Source organism: Megalops cyprinoides, chromosome 23, assembly GCF_013368585.1.
Source record: "Megalops cyprinoides isolate fMegCyp1 chromosome 23, fMegCyp1.pri, whole genome shotgun sequence".
Lineage (NCBI taxonomy): Eukaryota > Metazoa > Chordata > Actinopteri > Elopiformes > Megalopidae > Megalops > Megalops cyprinoides.
In genome coordinates, this window is record NC_050605.1 from 17,217,705 (window position 1) to 17,238,429 (window position 20,725).

A 20,725-nucleotide genomic window follows, 5' to 3' on the forward strand; every position below is an offset into this window, starting at 1 on the left:
GGCCTCATTGTAATTTGTTAGCATACAGTTCAGTTGCACAAGTGCAGAGAATAGGTCTGCGAGAATTTTTTGCAAAGACAGGAACAAATCAAAAACCTGCACAAAATGCAGGCTGGTGTTCTTTTTCACTGCACTCTCTGCTGCAAACCACAGGAAACGCAGAATTTTCACATGCACGCTGTATACCCCCAGCAATCAAAACCTGTCTCTGATATGTGATGTAAAACCTTTGGTTTGGAACGAGACAACTGTCCACAGCCCAAATATTACAACTGAGAAATACTCCAATGGTACAAACTATTTGAAAATGATGTCAGGATAATTCCCTGAATGAGTTTGCAGGCAAACATGACTGACCAATCTCATGCTCAGTGTCCAGTTCATCTTAGTCCAAACATGAGATTAATCAGATTAATTGCCTAGGTTATTGCAAGTGTGTGTACTGACAGCATGCATTGCATTCTTTGGTTTATACATATTAATTCATATAAACTAGCAACTGGCTGTAACAGCCAGACTATCTGCATAATTATGTTCCTCCTTATTTCCTATGACTATACTTCTACGTTACTACTTATCACAAGTAAGTAAAGGATACGATACTAATCCCTCAGAATTTCTTGATTCAACGTCCCCTACTTAAACATGGCGGTCACATTCCATGAGGTTTTTTTTTTTCTTGGTGGTGGGTGGGTGGGGGGGGGGTTTACTGAATGACTGCATCTCTGTGCTCGCGGTTTCTCGTGAACGCGCGTTTCGCTGGAGATCTGTCCTCTCTCGCTGCGCCCCTGTGATGGTGGGCGGGTGAACCCCGCAGGGTGTAGGGGAGGGATTGGGTTTGCAGGGAGGGGAGGGGGGAAGGGGGGGGGGGGGAGTGCTCGTTGGGGGAGGCGGAGTCACGGCAGTCCTGCCAGAGCCGCCATTTTTGCAAAGAGGAAAAGAGACAGGAGTGAGCGAGTCCAGGTTCCAAGTCACCATAGATAGGACAGAGAAATAAACGGTTTTGAACAAGCGAAAAAACTGAAAATACAGATTTCAGGGTGACGCAAGAAACTATAGATAATATAACAGTTTTTTTATGGGGGGTAGTGTTAGACTTAACATTTTTTCCCCTTTGTTGTAAACCCGCAGTGGAGACGGTAGTATTGTTTTGGTTGTGTGGAGGCACGGGCGGCGGGGGTCTCACCCGGGTCCCCTGTTCCTTTACTCACCGTATCTACAGTGGACATTAACGGTGAGTAAAGTACTTACTATTATTTAAACTGGAAGCCAAAACCTACTATTGTTGTGGCACTTTCAGAAGAAGAACTCAGCAAATTAGACAGGCTAGCTAACGTTAGCTTAGCTGTCTTGGTGAAGTGGTTCCTCTGTCAATGTGGGATCTGCCTGGAGTTGAAAGTACTGGTTTAACTAACTAATTCATAACTTGACAAGCGATGTAACTAGCTAGTTTTCCTAGATAGCATCGTTTAAAGTTTTCTCTGTGTTGGCTAGCTTGGAGCTTTAGCCAGAAATGATGACCCTATGGTATCTTATGTTGAGGCGATGGAAGGACAGTGCACTCGGATTTAGGTGATGGTCCTCCCCATGATGCTGGCAGGTTGTAGAAACAGATCTGCTATGAAAAGAAGAGAGAGCAATAAGTGTTTTGTTGCACGTTGGTTGTCAATAAACGTTATTTTTTTCAACGGAAATGTGTAACGGAAACCAGCTTTACCGGAACATTCGTGTTCTACGTGGCTAGCAAACTAACTACAAACTGGCTGAGTATCTATCGCATTAAAAACTTGGCAATAACGTAAGTGGGTAGCTGGCTGGCTCCTGGTACATTTTTTTGCAATCACAAATGGGTTGCAACTTGCTAGCAAGTTGTACTATGTGGACGTTGATGTTGCTGTCAGTTGTCGCCTTTATTAAATGACAGGGGAAGCTGCACGGTTTAAATGAGTTATTTCGGTTTAAATATTTTTAAATGAGTTCCATACTGAGTAGCAAGGTGGGTTGCTACAAGCTTTTGTTTACATAGCTAACCTTAGCAAACTATGTAGCCATACCTACCTAGAGACCCACGGCTCCCTGCGCCGAGACATATACGGTCAAAGACTGCATTTTGAAACGTTTCACATCCATGATATGTAGCCATCTAATTCGCTAACCTACGATAATCATCTTCTCAAGTAACGGTTAAGGTTAGATTATAAAGGGCTAAAGAGGAATGGGTTGGTTTGTTGCCAGCCACAGTAAAACGAAGGTGCGATCACGGAGGTGCGTTTAGAGACGAAGGCATGGGAGTCCCCGTTGGGTTTTATTACAAAATACATTAGGTGCTTAATTTAGATTCAGAATGTATGTGGCCGTGCTGCTGCAAGCGTGGGGGAGGGGTGCGGGTGAAAAAGAGGCGGTGTCGGGAATACTGTAGCGGCCCGTTGTCACTGTAATAGCCAGTTAGCAACAAAGTACCTGCAGGCTGGCTAACGTTAGCTAGGTACGCGCCTCCACGAACGGCACACAGCGGTGTCTTTGCTAGCTCCAGCCGTGTGACAATACAGCGAAATGACTAAACCAGTCCATTTAAAACGGCGTGTGGCGTTTCCCCAGCGAGGCTGCTGGCTAGCTGGCCGCTGTGCATTAGTTTTCTCTACGGGATGAATGCTTTATTTGTCATTTTCTGGAAGCGGGGTAGTTGCGAAACAGTACAGCTAACAGGCTAACAATCCGCAAGGCATCGGTGGGAGGTATTCTCAAAACGCGTTCTTCAGTTCCGGAGTAATACTAGTTGGCTAAGCTGTCTGTCTTGCTGCGATCGCCTTAGTGAACTTTCCGCGTCTTGTCTGGTAAAATCGGACACACAAAGCGACGTGCAAACGCGAAAGCCAGACGGACCGTAATCTGAAGCACGGGGTGGACTCTGAACGTTTTTCTTCACGCTTACGACGTCTTCTCGGCCGCACGGTTTTTTTTTCCGCTGTCCCCCACGAAAGTGGTGTAAAAATGGCGGCCTGGGTTGATGTTGTGGTAGCTAATTTAATCTGTTCATCCTTCCACACCCCTGCCGGCCGAGCTCACACTGCAGCGCCGACACGGACGCGAAACCACACAACGGGAACGACCTGGAAAAAACAGACCGTTTCACAGATCTTTCGCACGAAGGAACGACTGGACGCGTTTCGCAATCTGTGTCGCGCATGTTTCAGACCACGACGTCGTCTTGTAGCGATCGCTATTTCGCTAGAGCAGTCGTTAAGACCGGGGTGACATTAAATTAGAAAGAAAGTATGAAGTCCAGCTGTACAGCTACCTCAATATTGAGCAGAATCTGAAATATGTAACCTCAGCTAGTCTGTTATTTAACCGGGGTACGCCCCCTTTTAAATAAAAAATCCGTTTATTTGATGTTGTGGAATAATGTTGGTTGAGAAATTACCAAAGCAATTGTTGTGGTAATTCGCATTTATACAATCTAGTTTTGATACCCTGATGCAGCTAAAAGGTTGCAAAAATGTAATTCTGAAATACACAAGTGTTCAACGATGGGTTCTGTTCTTGGGAGACAGTGCAGGTCGTTGTGTCGTGTTCGTCAGTCCAGTTAAATGGGTTTATGTGTTTTTAATGAATAAATGCGGACTGAAACGTACCCACGGAGCGGTGGCGTGTCTTTGTGTGATGTTAGCACGGGTTTATTTCGGAGAGCCGCATTTGACTCGTGTGTTGGCAGTTTGTCATACAGCTAGTGGAGTTATATAAAAGGATAAAAATGCAGCACTTTGTAAAAAGAACAATGGAGGGATTTATTTCACCCCTTTTCTCTGTCCCCTTTTTTCAGCTCTGCATACGTACCTCTCTCAAACCCCAAGTCCTCTTCAGAAACCAGAACATAAGTGGAGCCCTGGCTTGTTTTCGCCATCCACCATTATTATGTAGGAATATGGAAACAGGGGTATAAACAAAATATGTGTTCATTGTCAGAATCGAGTCCACTCCATTCAGAGTTAAAAGTGGGCGAGGGGTGATCTGGGATCCTTTTAACTTTAATGGAGTGAATACCGTGACCGTGAACATCAATATTTTGACACTCACCAGCCAGTCCTATATAGATTTCTTCTGTAGTGACCCTAAGTGCAGTGTAAAAACGAGTCTGCATTTCGCCGTGTTATTATTCTGTGTTGAATCAGCTCTTGGGTTCAGCTAGAGACGACTGGAGGCAAAAAGGATATCATATGCATTAAGGAAATCTTAGTCACCCAGTAAATAGGCCATATAATAGAATAAACAGGATGCTTAACAAGCTGGGAGTGATTTGTCACAAAGGTCAGCCGAGCATGGAGCTGCTAAGGAGTAGTTTTTGTTCAAAGGGCAGTGTTTGTTCGTCTGTTGGTCATAGCAAAGGGCCTTGTGTTATCTTTGAGGTATTAATAGCCTGGGAAATATTTTGTGGTCTAATTAAAAGGCAGTGTATAGGATCAGTTAAGCACCACTGTGACATCACCCTTCCACATAAGGAAACCTGAATGGAGAAGTGATGGGCTGTTGTGGCTTGACTGCTAGGTGAAGGATGTGAAGAGCAGGGTCAATTTTAGTAAAACAACAGCTGTTACTCTGTTGTCTCCTTTGACATTGAAAAAGACCTGACCCCTTGCCCCCCTTAACCCCCCCTGGACCAAGCAACACATGCCCTGCCCTCAAATGGCAAGATGAAAAGCCAGCAGGAAAATAAAGTGTTGTAGCTTGGTCTCAATAGCGCGTTTGCCATAATGTAGGAGTAATGATGGCTAATGGCAGCCTGGGTGTATAGCTGTGCAGCTGGCTCCTGGGGAACAGCTTTGCCCTTCCAGAGACAATGAGGACCAGCTGACTCCTGACCCATATAAGCGTCCGGTTTGCGGAGTGTCTGGGGAGGCCAGCAGGGGCGTCCATTCTCAACCCTCCTCCCCAATTATGTGAGATCAATGCACAAGACTTTGCTTGTGTGTCTGGCGTGCTTTCCACGACCTTTTTTGACAGAGCTGTCTTGTATTTGTACAGGCTCAATGGAAAATATTAGGCCTGGTCTCCCTGTGGTCTTTTTGCCAGGCTCCTCTCCTGAGTCCAAGAGGCCCAGGTCTGTTCTCAGAGCCAGTGAAGCGGGAGATAGCCGTGTGGCACAAACTTTGGCAGTCTCCACTGAAAACACCGGTTTTGAAACTGTCGCCAGATGGGTGCATTTTTGTGTGACCTTTTTCCCTTGTCACACCATGCTGTCGCTGTTGTCGTGGGAGAGCAGTGAGTCCTCACCTGAAGGACAGGAAGAAGCTGGCGATCAGTGGCCCGCCCAGCCACAGACCGTAGGGAGAGAGGGGTGTTGTGTGGATGGCTTTCTGTCTCCGAGGAGGGTGCTGAGCAGTTCTGTTCCAGTCCTACTCAGTATGTGAAAGTTGGGCCCATCGTGATAAAATCAACAATCCACCCAAACATAGATAACATCTCACTTGCTGGTGGTGTTGACTAAGAACAGTCCAAAGTTGATAACAGCTGAGTATGAACAGTATAATTAGCTACAGTGAGGTAGCCTTCCAGATCTTTTTTTTTTTTTTTTGTATTGGCAGTGTGGTGTCCAGACTCCTGTGAATACAAGTGTTCTGTCAAAGCGATGAGAGAGCCAGGCAACAGACTGACACCAGCTAGCCAGCAACATGTGCACTCGCTCTTGTCTTTGGTGGGAGTGGGAAGAGGCGGGGGGGTCAGTTGTAGTTTTTGACCAATATGAGAGCCCTCGTCTGGTGACGGGTGGAGCCAGTGTCCCCTCTCGCCCTGCAACTCATCCCCACTCCACACACACACACACGCACACTTTGGCTGTAGTGGTGGCAGTCCATGGAGCCCATACAAATCCCAGCTCCATAGCATCCCTGGCTTATTACTCTGTAGTAAGCCGGGATGTACTGTGGCTGTGGCCAGCAGCAGCTTCTTCCCTGAGCCACACTGTGCACTGTAGCCTGACTTACGGTGCTTACGGACTTTCAGCTGACTCTCAGTCAAGCTGAAATTTGTCTTCTGCACAAATATTTGGGTAGTCTCTCTCTCTGTCGGTGTGATCATATTAGATTTATGTTGAACGTGTCAGTTTGATGTCTGTTGGAAGAGAGGTTGTCAAACACTAATGTGCATGTGGCTTCAGTTACTGCTTTGTCTATAGTGTACACACACACAAACACACACACACAAGCGCGCGCCAGGTGCACCCTGGTTGTTTCACAAACACATCTGTCAGCGCGGCAGGAGTGTGGATTGCAGTACACGCGTCAGTGGTTACAGGAGAGGACGTGTTCCGGTGGACCTCAGCCACCTCCAAATAGCAGCTCTGAACGCTGCTGGGTTAAGTGTATTCTTGGATTCAGGCTTTTGTGTTCTGGCAGTTAGCTGTGCGTAGTGGCACGGTGAGTGCAAGGCAGCTCTCCAGGAGGCTCAGAGGGGTTTGCATTGTGTTGTCACGGCGTTCGACAGCTCTGGTTTGAATAGCTCCTAATGAAGGCTATGATTTGAGTGCTGAGATGCATGCACAGAAATAATGGGGGATTTTTTGGTCACATACCATGAATGGTCTCCATGTTGATCAGGTGTGTAATGAGAGAGAGATTGTCACGTCAGAGGCTTGGTAAGGTCTTTATCTTTCACTCCTTCTTTTTAAAGTAAATCCAGCATCCCGTCTCATAGATTTCTCTGTGGTATGTCTGTTTATTGTGTGTCTGTTTTGCCATTCAGCTGTGCTCATAGGCGTGCCTGCGCGTGAAACCCACTCAATCGGGGTACTTGGGCTCAGCTTGTCTGTGATGGAGAGCTCTATCTGTGCTCCTAAGAGGCTCAGATCCAGCACAAGCTCTTATTAAGGGGATCAGAGCACAGCAGAGGGGCAGGGCGAGTCCACTGTGTTGCAGGGGTGAATTAATTTACTGCAGCAAAGCTTCCTGCTGGGCCCGTAGCCTCATTAGCATCCCACAGCCCTCCGTTCAAACCCTTCCGTAAACCTGCTCACCCCACAGACCTCTGTTCCCGCTCTCCCAAATCCCACACGTCCCACAGTCATCCGTAAACCTGCCCATCATACGGTCCTCAATTCAAACCCCGCATAACTCAGCTCACCCCACAGCCCTCCGTTCCCACCTTCCCAAATTCCACGCGTCCCTCATCTCTCCAGTCACTCCCTCCCAAATCCCACCAGTCCCCCACCTCTCCATTCTCTCCCTCCCAGATCCCACCCATCCCACTGCCTTCCATTCACACCTGCCTGAGTCCCATTCAGCAGAAGCTTGGGCCTTGCTGTCCCACTCCCCACTCTCCTGGCATCCCGCCCCTGGCCGGGGCAGACTGTCCAGCTGGAGTGTTCCCTCCCTCTCTCCCTCCCCCTCTCTCTCTCTCTCTCTCTCTCTCACTCGCACACTCACTCCCGCATGGCCTCCCTAATGCACTCACACATACTTACAAACTCACACATGTAAACGTACCCAGATTCGGGGTCACGCGCACTAGCTCATACACACACACTCTTACTTGCGCACTCACACGGTTACACATTTTCTCACACGCGATTCCTAAAGGAAGTGTGTTTGGCCGGTGTAGGCCTGCCGCTGCCTGCCCTCTCTCTGGCAGTGGCCTCACACTCTGCACATGCTATAAACACCTGACAGGGACCTCTGGGTATCAGTGACAGATCGGGGAGGGAGGGCGTGTGGACGGAGAGGAGGAGAGGTGACTCGTCCGACCCGTCACACTCCCGGGGGAGGGACTGGCCGAGAGGATGGCAGGTGGCTGGGAGACAGGGCCTCTCAGGTGACACACCTCTCCCTGCACCTGGCCCCCGCTGACACTCAGACACAGGTACAGGTAGGCAGCACTGTGTGACGGCAGAGAGCAGGCAGCTCCGGGTGGGAGGGGCCATGTTGCCTCGCGGTCCCTGACCTAAAGATTCCCACCAGAACTGCAGCTCGCTGGAGTTAGGTTCCACTATAGTTCTGCTTTGTTTTCTTGTGTTGTTTTTACAGGCTACGTAGGGCGTCTGGGAGTCAGGAGTGTGTGTGTGTGTGTGTGTGTGTTGCTATGACTGAAGGATTGAATTGGGCAGGTGAAGGCCACGGATTGTCAAAGCTAGTGAGAATCTGTTGACTTGCTATGCCTCCACCTGCCACCTCTTCCGCAGTCTGCAGGCAAAGAAAAAAGACCTTTGATACGACCTGGCGTCTTCTCTCTGGAGGCAGAAAGAGAAGCTCCGCTCTCATACTCTTGGCAACTCCGCTCTGGAGTCACAGAGAGAAGCTCCGCTCTCATACCCTGGCAACTCCACTCCAGAGTCATAAAGAGAAACTCTGCTCTGATACTCTGGTTCCAGTCTTTCTAAAGGAAGTTGTAGTTGTAGTAGTTTGAGCTAGATTGCTCTAACCCAGTAGCCTTTGCTTTGCACTGTATGGAAGCCAGACACTGTTGTACAGCCTGGCGATACAGGCCTGCCCGGTCACATGGGTGGAACAGCAGGGAGGCGGTTCTCAGGTAACCTGTTGTTGTCCTGCTCTGTGGAGCAGATCGTTTTAAAGCCCCCGTCGCTCGGCTGCGGAACTCCTGTCAGACGTGCTCCCAGACCTCGTTTCCTGGAAACCAGGATGCGGAAGCGGCTAGCCGCGCGACACGCTAACATAACGTAATGCAGGAAGCGGAGTGCGGAGTCGGCCACCGACCCCTCCCACTGGCCGCCCTCCTCACCCCATGGCTGTTAATGACTAAGTGCCTCGCCTCCAGTCTCTCATTAGGGCTGTCGCTCGGCCACATCACTCCGGCACGGAGTCCTGATGGCTTTCCACAGCGCGCCGCCTCTGCTGCAAACAAGCCGGGAACGCAGAAAGGAGAAGACGGCGGCTTTTTATTGTTTTATGACATGGTGGTTTTTTTTTTTTTTTTTTGTTAAGGTCACTATGAGTGCAGCCATGGAGACACCCCTCCCTTCCACTGTAACGCATCGTCCATGTTTGAGACTGGAGCCCTGGCTCGTGTCCGTCTGTGTGCTGCGCCTTGCTTGTGGAGGACGGAGGAGCGCGAGGGGCTGAGATTGACATGGCTTCCTCTGTCTCTCTCTCTGTGCCCGTCTCTCTGGGTCCCCGCTGCTTCTGCACTGCAGTCGCCAGCTGGACCGGAGACACACGGCGCGCAGAGCTCTCTGCTGAATAGGAAAAGCAGAACATCTGTTTTAGAGGTTACGCTCCCTGAAAGTGTGTGTGTGTGTGTCTGTGTGAGTGTGTAGTGTGTAGCCTTGGGGTTGCATTTCCAGGCATTTCCTCTCTCGCTCTCTGTCTCACTCCCTCTCTCCCTCCCTCTCTCTCTTTCTTTCACTGCCTCTTTCTTACCCCCCCCCCTCTCTTTCTGTGTCTTTCTCTGTCAGCTGGCATCGCTGGCTTTGAGCCATTGCAGTCTGCTGGTGCAGGTTTGTGAGGTCTTCAGAGGGAGGCAGACACTCCAGTGTTGTCGCCCTGTGTGCCTTATTCGCGTATGTGTGGTCCAGAGGTCTCTATCGTCTGCCTGCTTAGTATCTCCGGAGTCGGGGCAAAGCTTGTGGGCATGTTGAGAGAGGCTCCCGGGCAGGGCTGGGTCCTTCCTCCCCCCCCGCTGATTGGGAGGGCACCCCAGAGCAGGTGTGCGCGTGCATGGGGTGTGTGTGCTCAGAGCTGGATCTGCTGCAGATCACCTTGTCCACTGAAGGATTGTGGGATTGCCCAGTTTTCAGTATGCGGACAGTGATTTATAAGGAGGGGGGGCTGGGCACAGCCAGGTAGTCTAGCATTTGTATTCTGTGTTTAAGCAAAAAAAGTGTAGCTTGCGTATTGAAATTCAAATTGTGCGTGTGTGTTGGTGAATAAAATATGTAGCCTGTGTATCGGCAAAATGTGTCAGGCATATTGGTTTAAATTCAGTGATTTCTCAATAGTAAAACACATATTTTGCGTACGTATGTATTCTGCACGGCTGTGTGTAAAAAAAAAAAAAAAATGTGTGCATGAGTGTTTGTATGAAGTGTTTGTGTGTGTGCGCGTTTGTATAAACTGTTTGTGTGTGGGTGCACAGAATGTGTGTGCAAGCGCTAGCGTGCGTGTGCGTGTGTGCGCTTGGAGACCCAGCCCCTGCTAGCCGGAATGACTCAGTCTGTGATGATAGTGCGGGGTTGCATCAGCAGCGCTAGCAGCGACGCATGCACTGGAATATCCCTCAGCCTCCCTCCCTCTCGGCTGAAACCGATATCAAACGGCAGCGGCGGGCCTACAGAGGAAGAGCCGGCGCTAAGCAGCCCGAGCGGGGTGGAGGATCCCCGAGCGGCGCAGGAACCCTGATCTCTTACGCACCCATACGGCGCCCACGCGGATAAACCGGGGACGGCTAGGGAATGCCCAGCCCTCGACCTCCACACACACTTCTTCTCCACCCAGACGTTTAATTTCGGGTTGAATTCAGGGCTCCGGTCCTTGTTTAGATGATCACATTCGGGGGGGAGAGGGAGCTTTGCGCAAGCCGGGCCCAAACGGACAAAAAAAATCCCCTCTTTCACAACCGCAGGAGAAATTGATTGTGCACACAGCCCTGTGCCTCCCTGTAAAATCTTAATGGAGGAGAGAGAGAGGGGACATGCACACAGGAGTCTGCCAGCTCCCCTCCTGTGATTATCATTATCTCTTTATCTCCATTTTGCCTTTCTCTTGCCCTCTCTCTCTCTCTCTCTCTTCCTCTTACACTCTCTCTCCGTCCCTCCCTCCTCTCTGTCCTTTCTTCCTGATGTAAAGGGAGTGGTTCGGCTGGAAAGGGACTTTAAATGGCAGCTTCCAGAGTTCTTTTAATTAGGAGCTCTCCCTCCCCCCCGCTCTATGTTCAGGGGTTTTTTTTAGGAAGAGGAGACAGGGAGGGGGGAAAGAATTTGAGTGTTGGTGGGGGGGGCGGTTGAGGGGCACTTTTGTGGGCTTTTGGCAGTGTTTCTCACACATGACATACAGCCCTGCTAAAGGAAGTGGGAGGAGCAGACGCTGGCATGCCGCTCAGACAGCGTCCAGGACATTTTACTGTACTTGTGTTTTTTTTCCACCCCCTTTGTGTGTCTTGAATGTGTCTGGCTCAAGCACAGTGCGTGTGTGGCTCGCAGTGAAAGAATCTGGGTGGGGTTGTGTAAATCTGTCCAAGAGTGTGTGTGTGTGTGTGTGTGTGAGAGAGGGGGGGGTGGTTGAAAGTCTATGCCTGTGTGTGTGTGAGAGAGGGAGTTGAGAGTCTATGTCTGTGTGAGACTTGCAGTGTGTGTGTGTCTGTGTGTGTCTGTCTGTGTCTGTCTGTGTGTCTGTCTGTGTGTGTGTCTGTGCGTGTGTGTGTCTCTGTGTGTCTGTGTGTGTGTCTCTGTGTGTCTGTGTGTCTGTGTGTGTGTCTGTGTGTGTGTGTGTGTGTGTGTGTGTGTCTCTGTGTGTGTGTGTGTGTGTCTGTGTGTGTGTCTGTGTGTGTGTGTGTGTGTGTGTGTGTGTGTCTGTGTGTATGTGTGTATGTGTGTGTGTGTGTCTGTGTGTGTCTGTGTGTGTGTGTGTGTGTGTGTGTGTGTGTGTCTGTGTGTGTGTGTGTGTGTGTGTGTGTCTGTGTGTGTGTGTGTGTGTGTCTGTGTGTTTGTGTCTGTGTGTGTGTGTGTGTGTATGTGTGTGTCTCTGTGTGTGTGTGTGTGTGTGTGTGTGTGTGTGTGTGTCCGCATTCCTAAGCAGTGACAGCAGGATTCCCTTGCTGGAGTGAAGAGAGGCACTGAATGAGAACGTGTTTGAAACTGGCTGGCTTGTTCTATGGGAGGTGTTTTAAGTGCACCAGAACCTACACAGCTTGAGATTCGCAGACAGAGGCTTTATTGTTGTTTGAGACTTACTGCAGCTTGTTTCTTCTTAGTGAGAACAGTGTTTCTGCAACAGTTGTTCTCACTGTTGTTAGAAGTGTGCCAGTGTGTGTGTAGTTCTCCGGATGTTTCTGTGATGTGGTGAAGAAGTGGCTTCAGTATAAAGGCTGCTTCCCTCCTGAACAGCAGAGATGGGAAACCAGGAGTACAGCAGTACCAACAGCCCCAACGAGGCAGCACATTCACACTCACACGTATGTACACATACTGAGACAGACAGACCTATGGACACACAGATAAATGTACACACTCTCTCTCTCTCCCCTTCTCGCTCTGTCTGATATTCACACTCTTATTAATTATCTCTGGAGTGGGGCAGGTGTCGTCTCTGCCGGTCTCTGGCCGGCCCGGCTGCCGCCCCGCTGCGCCCATCCACTCTGGCCAGACCCTCCCACCGCTACCAGATCCAACCAATCACAGCTCTCGGCGTCTCCCTTCTGGTCCTCTCCTCCCGCGGATGGGTCGCTCGGTTTAGGGGGACGTACTCTCTGTGACACACACACACGCACAGAGGACTGATGTAACAGGATATTCCTCCAGCGGGGGGCGCTGTTGGGGCCAGTGGCGGTCCATCCGTACGGGCCGCTCTTTTGAGGGCGTGTCGGAGTGACAGGGTCCCGCTCACCCTGGGTTCTGCGGGCAGAGAGCCGCGGCGCTGACGCCCCCCTCCCGGGACGACCTGCCGTCCGCACGCCGAGCCGCGGGGGAGGAAGCGTCACTGTGGTGCTGGGGCACCTGCGTCTCCTCTAATCCTCCTAATCAATGACACGCTCAGCATCTGGAAGGGGCGCGCACACACCCCAGAGTGAGCACACACGCGCTAATGCCCCTCCGAGCGTTACCGAGTCAGCCCCAGCCGGTGTGTAATTTCCCTGATAAAACTGGCCAATAAAGAGCATTTAAAGAGCGACAGGAATCGATGTGGATGGGCCCGGTAATAACCCCTAGCCATTTTCTGCGTTCTTATTGGTTGCCCTGTTGAATGGTTTATAACCGGACCGGGAATGGCAGTGTGAAATTTAGTGGAACAAGTCAAAAATGTCCTTTGTACTTACTTAGATCAGTTTGATAAGAAAGATACATTTAGTACCTGTTCTTGAATTTATTATTCAAGCATTTATGAATATTGTTATAGTAATTCTAGATATTGCTCAAATATTTATTATGTGTGAGGTATTAATAAAGATGTAGAAGAAGATTTGAAGTAGTTAAAACTGAAATTGAGCTCCATGTTCAGATATTTTCATTTTGCCTTTGGCTAGCTTTGACTTTTGGCTAAAATCTCGACCTGACCCATAACATGCCTATATCAGCCAGGCACTACTGCTGAGTTTCTTAAAGGCTCATTACAGCCGGATGTTAAAGTGGTGGCCGTGAGCGAAAGGTCAGCTGTCGCCGGGATCTGTCACCCATATGATCCTGTCACAGCCGGTCCTAGAGAAACCCTGCTGGCCAGCTGTGTGTCAGGGTTTTGGCATGAGAACGGTCTTTTTCTGTAGGCTATGTATGCTGGTGCATGTGTACGCACGCAAGTGTGTATGTGAGTGTGTCTGTATGTGTGTGTATGTGTGTGTTTGTGTATGTGAGTGTGTCTGTGTGTGTGTGTATGTGTGTGTTTGTGTATGTGAGTGTGTCTGTGTGTGTGTGTAAGTGAGTGTGTGAGTGTGAGTGTGTGTGTGTGTGTGAGTGTGTGTGAGTGTTAGTGTGTGTAAGTGAGTGTGTGTGTGTGTGTGTGTGTGTGTGTGAGTGTGTGTGTGTGTGTGTGTGTGTAAGTGAGTGTGTGTGAGTGTGTGTGTGAGTGTGTGTGAGTGTGTGTGTGTGTGTGTGTGTGTAAGTGAGTGTGTGTAAGTGAGTGTGTGTAAGTGAGTGTGTGTGAGTGTGTGTGTGAGAGTGTGTGTGTGAGAGTGTGTGTGTGTGAGTGTGTGTAAGTGAGTGTGTAAGTGAGTGTGTAAGTGAGTGTGTGTGAGTGTGTGTGTGAGTGTGTGTGTGTGTAAGTGAGTGTGTGTGAGTGTGTGTGTGTGCGTGTAAGAGAGAGAGGGGGAAGGCGATCAGTGCCAGACAGGATGGCTGTTACACGTCCCTCTCACATCGATGAACAATGAGGTACATCCTGTGGCAGCTCCTCGGCCCGGTGAAGGCTCCGCGTGTTTGGGTTACATGAAAGAATGGCTGCATTATTCACACTGAAGGGCCATAATCATGCTGCCTTCTCCCTTTTGTTCACGGAAACCCTGGCTGGGTGCTGCACGGCTCCCTCTAGTGGCTCTGCGGGGCTACTGTGACATTCTGCAGTCCTGTGGCTGCATAGAGGTCGCCTTTGTGCAGTCTGTAACAGGCTTCGCCACTGTCAATTACTGTTTACAAGCACAAAGCTGAAAAGATCACTGTTTGCAACATAATAATTAATGTGTCTCGTATATGGTATCTCTAATTACGCTTCCGCAGTTGAGCGTGGTGCAGAGTTTAGCAGACTGGGTTCCTCCTTTACGCAGGTCACGCTGTGCAGTTGTCCTGCTCCGCTGTTGTAGGCATGTTGTCTTACACGGTGTTCTCTCTCTGTCTGTGTCCGCAGGCTTCGTGGATGCACTTAGATGTCTGCAATGAGCGCTGTGGCTGGCATGCCTCAGTGTTTTGGATCCCCCTGCTCTGGACTCAGTAGGACAAGAATTTATCAGAAGAGAACGTCATGAGCATAGTCGTCCCAGTAGGGGTGGACGCAACAGACACCTCATATCTGGACATGGCTGCAGGGTCAGAGTAAGTGCCCCCGCCTTCCCTTCCTTTCCACCTCTCTCGCTCTCTCTCTCTCTGTCCCCTTCTCCCTCTCTCTCATTCTCTCGTTACCTCTCTCTCTGTCTGTCCTTTGGCTCTCTGTTTTTGCCCCTCCCTCTTTTTCTGTCTGTACCGCTCTCTCTGCCATCCTCCTTTTCTCTCCATCACACTGGACTCCTCTTCCTCTGTTGTTATTTTCCTCATTGTGTGTATGACCTCCCCTGATTTCTGCGTGTCTTACGTTCATTGTTAAAGGTGTTGGTGTTGATACTCGTATCCTACCCGTTCCCGCAGGGCTGTTGGCTTGTCAGTAGTGTCTCTATTGAGCTGGTCTCTGGTGGTGGCCTGGTTGTGCCCATAGGCTCCTTGTCTTTCTCTTTGGGATCAATATTGTGCAGGAGGCAGGTCCCTCCACAGTCTCCTGGCTACCTGTAATGGAGTGACAGCTGCTGTTGTCATAGAGACCCTCCGAACTCTGGAACCCCTCCCCCCACTCTGCGCTGGCCGGGCCCCCGTTGCCACGGACTGACAGGTGGCCCCCCCCGGGGGTTTAGGCGACTTAAGCTGTCCCAACCCACGCCGTGCCCCAGCCCCTCTCCCTCACCCCTCGGCGATCCCCTTAAGGCCTTAGTCTGCGTCCCGCTCCGAGGCAGCTTTCTGCAAAAGAAGCTAACGAGCTTGAAACACAGGCACGCACACACGGCTGCCACGAGGCCCGCCTGTCCCCATATCCCCCCTCCTCTGGGGTCTCGTCACTGGGAGTCTGTAGACCCCAGTGGTGGGTAAGTGCTGTTGATTCTCTGGCAGTGACTTCCCATCCTGCCATGGGTGTCCCCTCGCGTCGGGGTTATCCGGCCTGACAGAAGGCACTGAATGCAGGTTGGTATGCACACAGCTGTCCCTGACCGGGGGAGGGACGGAGCCACACCTGTCCTGCATGTATTGGGAAGCGGTGTCTGCGCAATGATTGGGTGGGTGGGTCGGCGATCACGCATATGTTATCTCAGTTTGGATCGCTGTTGTCACCAGCTGAGCTGTCGAGTCCGGTGCTAGAAGGACCAGGGCCTTGTGAAACGCATTTAATGCAAATGTTCTCAATCTCAGTTTTCACTTTCAGTGTTCTCAATCAGATTTCACTGATTTTTGTAATTGAGATCATAAGCCCCAAACCCAAAATATGAAGAATTGGTATTTTGAATTTTTAATCGCATTGCTTTCAGAAAAAAGGTACAAATAAACAAGGTGTAGGAAAAAAAATTGATGAAACGAAAAGAAAAAACGTTGTTCAACAGTAAAAGCAAAATGGAATTTGTTAGTAATCCGTAGACTGTTCCTTTTCATGTTGAAGGCCCTGCATCGAGTCTGGGTTCCTCCATATTACAAGAATATGGTCCATTTCTGGGTATGAGAGTGACTGAGCTCACACAGATACTACCGTGGGCAGCAGCCTCCTCCTTTTTCCAAGGCAAACGACAGCACTGGGCCCTCTCTATGTTTCCCAGTAACAGGGAAAATAAATAGAAATGCAAAGGCCTTTCTTTGATTCGGTGGTTTATTTACGGAAGGCATAGTCACGCTGTGGTGTTATAACGCATCGTTCCACAACGTCACAGTGAGCGCGCCCTGTTCCAAACGCTGTTCTTCAGTACCGTGCGGGACAGTGAGGTGTGAGGGGCAGGTGTCCCCTCCCCCCCCCTCCCGGCCGCAGGGAGGCTGAGCTCCAGCAGCTTCAGCAGGGCGGCAGGCAGCTGCAGTCCTGCCCTCCGGGGCTGCGAGGAGCTGTGGGATCTGACAGCGCTATGGTAACTGCGCGGGGGGACATACTGTGTGTGATTCTCGCTGCACGGTGACACGCAGGGTGCAGTGTGTGTGTGTGTGTGTGTGTGTGTGTGTGTGTGTGCGCACGCGCTGATGGCGACGGAGGGTTGCCATGGCAGCGAGCGGGAGTACTCGGGAGTCAAGGCGTTGCCTCTGGCTGTGCATCTCCTCCTCTCTGCTGCTGCTGCTGCTCTCTCTCTCCCTCCCTCTCTCTCTCTCTCTCTCTGCCTGTCTCTATCGCTTTCTGTGCTCACTCTCTCAACAGGTGTGCGTGTGAGCATGCGTGTCTGCGTGTGTGCGTTCACGCGTGTGTGCGTGCGTAGGTGCACGCAGTGGGGGGGGAGTAGTAGATGCCTGCGGAAATATGACTCAGCGCCATATTTAGCTGCCTCTCTCTTGCTGTTGAGAGCGGCCCGCTGCTGCTGAGCTATTCCTGACTGAAGGGATTAGCAGGGACCTCAGCCTCCTGTCCCGGGAGGGCCCTCCCATCCTCCGCCCTGCTCCGGCCCCCCTGTCTCTCTCGCTGTCTCCCCGCCCCTCTCTCCCGTATCCCTGTTGTGACCCTCATCATCAGGACCCCAGGAGGTGTGTGTGTGTGTGTGTGTGTGTGTGTGTGTGTGTGTGTGTGTGTGTGTGTGTGTGTGTGTGTGTTACTGCAGTGCAATTGAATATTGGTTTTGTGTTTAAACTATCGATCCTTTCATGGTTCCCACTCTGCATGTTACTTTTTTTTTTTTACTAGCGCGCATATTCAAGCCGACCTTTCACACTCGTTTCTCTCACTCGCTCTTTCCGTCTCGGTCTCCCTCTCTCGCTCGGTCACTCTCTCCCTCTGCCTCCTTGTCTCTTGGCGTTCTTCCCAACCCCACTGTAGCGAGAGTGATGCAATGTCTCTGTGCGCAGCCGCATTGATTTCCTCACACAGCCTGCATGTGGGTGTGTTTGTCAGTCCCTCATGGAAAGCTCCCTGTTGTGGAAAGATAGTGTATGTAAGTCACACGTGGTCTGGTTTAATGTACGGCCAAATATACAAGAAATGAATGAAAGAAACTATGGTATCGTATTGCTATCATTGATAAAAGTTGTTTTAAAAACGTCTTTTCTTCTTAAGAACAAGGGATGTATGTATTTATAGATATGAGGGAGCCATGGTGTTTCTCCGGCCCTCGTGAGAATCTTCATAGGCGTGGAGCATGTGTGCGTTCCCACTGGTGTCAGCGTACGTGTGTGTGCGCGCGCGTGTGCGTGTGTGTGTGTGCGTGCTCCGCCTCCAGGCCTCTGGCTCTCACGCCGCGGTGTGCCGTCCTCTCACTTTCACTTTGTCAGTGAGCAGTGGGGCGCCGGCACACATGACAGACATAGCGTGCTCCGGAGAGGAAACACGAGGGAGAGAAAGAGAGAGGGAGAGAGGGAGAGGTCCCCTGCAGGTACTGTACCCGTCTGTAGCAGGGGAAAGAGGGAGGAGGACGACACGTCGAGGGGGCTGGAGACACACGGCGGGAAACCTTAGCGCTGATAGCACACTCTCACCTCCCTTCCGCTTAGCCCGAGCAGCCCTGGTGAGCGCTCTGCGTGTGCGTTTCTCTTCGTTACAGATATCACCTCTTTCCTTCCTGGGCTGTCGCTGAAGCGTCTCTCAGTCAGCGACTGTGGAGGCTGCAGCTCAGGTCTGTCTCTCTCAGGTGGCCTCTGTAATGAGCACCTGCCTTCACTGGGTGCTGGTGTGGTGTAGAGGACTGAAGATCTCAGCTAGCAGGCAGGGCTGGACTACCCCTTGCCTTCATTTCATAGAGGGTGAAAGACACAGGCCATGTCTCTGCCCCTAGCGCCTGCCGTGGCGACGGGGTTACCCAGGGGCGTTTGGTCTGGCTTTCTGTTTGATCTGGAGCCTGAAATATGGTTGTGAAATAGTTTCTAATTTCAGCCCCAGGCTGGGTGTGTACTGGTGTCCGTGGTGACCTTGAAGCAGCTGTTTGGACTGGCTGAGCGAAGGCCATTTAGCTGGTGGATCTGCACGGTTGACCGATATCAGGCTGTCTGTACGCATGGCTGTGTGTGTGTGTGTGTGTGTGTGTGTGAGAAAGAGAAAGAGAAAGAAGCATTCCTGCTTTCTGTCCACCTAGTCACCCATTCTTTTCCCTAGCTCATGCTCTCCCTCTCTCTCTCCTCCCGCCTTGCCGTCCCCCCCGGTCTCTCGTGTGCGCTGGCCGTCCAGCGGAGCTGTGTAATGAGTGTGTGACAGCAGGCGGCCCCACTGTGGCAGTCACGCCCGGCTCTTCTTTGTGTCTGTCACTCTCCCTTCCTGCACCCCAGGTTTCTGTGTTCCCCCTCTCCCTCTCTCTCTCGCTCCTTATCGCTCCCCTCCTCTCTCCTTTCTGCCCGCTCTCCTCTTTCTCTTTCTTTCTGTCTGCACATGTGCTAATCCCGCTCCGTCCTCCCTCCTCCCTGCCTCCCTCTGAGGGGGAGAGGACCCTGCCAGTGCCGTGCATGCGGGTGCTTTACACTGCGGGAGATGCACAGCCTGTTTGTCAGAGCGACCGTTGCTCTTTAATCATCCTCTCGTGCTGTCATTGTCATCGCGCTCCGCTTTATTCGCTGATCACAGCGCCTCAAATCGCTTCAGATTGGATTTGGCTCTGAACACCGCCTTGTTGGATGCAGGTGCGACTGAAGGGGATTTCACCTGTTTGATGTGGTGTGTGTAGTGTAATAGTGTCACAATGGTGCGTGTGTGTGTGTGTGTGTGTGTGTGTGTGTGTGTGTGTGTGTGTTTGCACTTCGCTCCAGCGCAGCCCGTTATCGTGGGGAGGGGAGTGTGTGTGCGCGGCTGTCCAGGGAAAGGGTGTGTGTGAAACACGCCGATAGAAGGATCTGGTTTAAACTGCCTCCATTGTGAGGAGATTAGGGAACTTCTGTTATTCCACTTCCTATCAGCTCCCTGCAACCAGCTGGGGTCATGCGGCAGGGCAGCGACACACCTCCGACAGGCTGTGTGTGCGCGTGCGTGTGTGTGTGTCTGTGTGTATGTGTCAGCCCCCATTTTTGTCTGTCTGTGTCCCTTTGATTGTCCTCTGATGCCAGATTGGGGCAGTAAAATCTGTGTATCTCTCTTTACTGATAAGGAACAGTCCAGTGGTGAACAATGAAAGCAACACACTTGACTTTCCCCATCTCGGTTCAGAGCCTTTCCCCACTGCTGTGGAGCACCCCTCTGCCTCTCCCCTCCTGTCGTCTCTCTGGTTGAAACAGGACAGTATGAACAGGAATGAAACCCCCCTCTTCCCCCGTCTCCTCTGATCTCCCCCCCATGCCTGACTCTGTGCCTCTGTTTGTTCAGCAGACCTGAATCGGTGGAGGCCAGCCCTGTGGTAGTGGAGAAGTCCAGCTACCCGCACCAGATCTACAGTAGCTCCCACCACTCACACAGCTACATCGGCCTGCCCTACGCTGTGAGTACCACACACACACACACACACACACACTCACCCTGTACCTGAGCTACACTCACTCACCCTGTACCTGAGCTACACTCACTCACCCTGTACCTGAGCTACACTCACTCACCCTGTACCTGAGCTACACACGTACTCACCCTGTACCTGAGCTACACACGTACTCACCCTGTACCTGAGCTACACACGTACTCACCCTGTACCTGAGCTACACTCACTCACCCTGTACCTGAGCTACACACACTCACCCTGTACCTGAGCTACACACACACTCACCCTGTACCTGAGCTACACACACACTCACCCTGTACCTGAGCTACACACACACTCACCCTGTACCTCGCACCCCACCCCCTCCTCCTCAGGACCACAACTATGGGGCACGGCCGCCTCCCACGCCGCCCGCCTCGCCGCCGCCGGCGGTGCTGATCCGGCCGGGGGAGGGGCTGTTCGTGCCGGCGGCCCAGGACGAGGCGTCCCGCGGCACCACGCTCAGCACCTCGGAGGACGGCAGCTACGGGGCCGACATCACCCGCTGCATCTGCGGCTTCACCCACGACGACGGCTACATGATCTGCTGCGACAAGTGCAGGTCAGAGGCGCCAAGTGCTCCCCCTGCTGGCGGGCTTGAGTCCCATCTCTGCCCGACACACCCTTAGCGGTGGTGGGCCACTCTGTAGTAGAGAATATGCTGCCAGCTGTCAGTACTGTTCTTTTCCTGCTTTTGCCCTGTTGGAGTCTGTGCAGAGGCTGCACACAGCAC

At 51.4% G+C, this 20,725-nt stretch overlaps 1 protein-coding gene across 1 annotated transcript in view; it reads left to right on the forward strand.

The window, feature by feature from the left end:
* Positions 1-928: 928 nt before the first annotated feature.
* The window catches only part of kmt2e (lysine (K)-specific methyltransferase 2E), a 38,182-nt gene continuing 18,385 nt past the window's right edge, over positions 929-20,725 (forward strand). The window contains 4 exon segments of the mRNA XM_036517526.1: positions 929-1,234; positions 14,493-14,677; positions 19,851-19,959; positions 20,328-20,554. Of these exon segments, the coding sequence (XP_036373419.1) occupies positions 14,607-14,677; positions 19,851-19,959; positions 20,328-20,554 (407 nt within the window). The 5' untranslated portion in view covers positions 929-1,234; positions 14,493-14,606.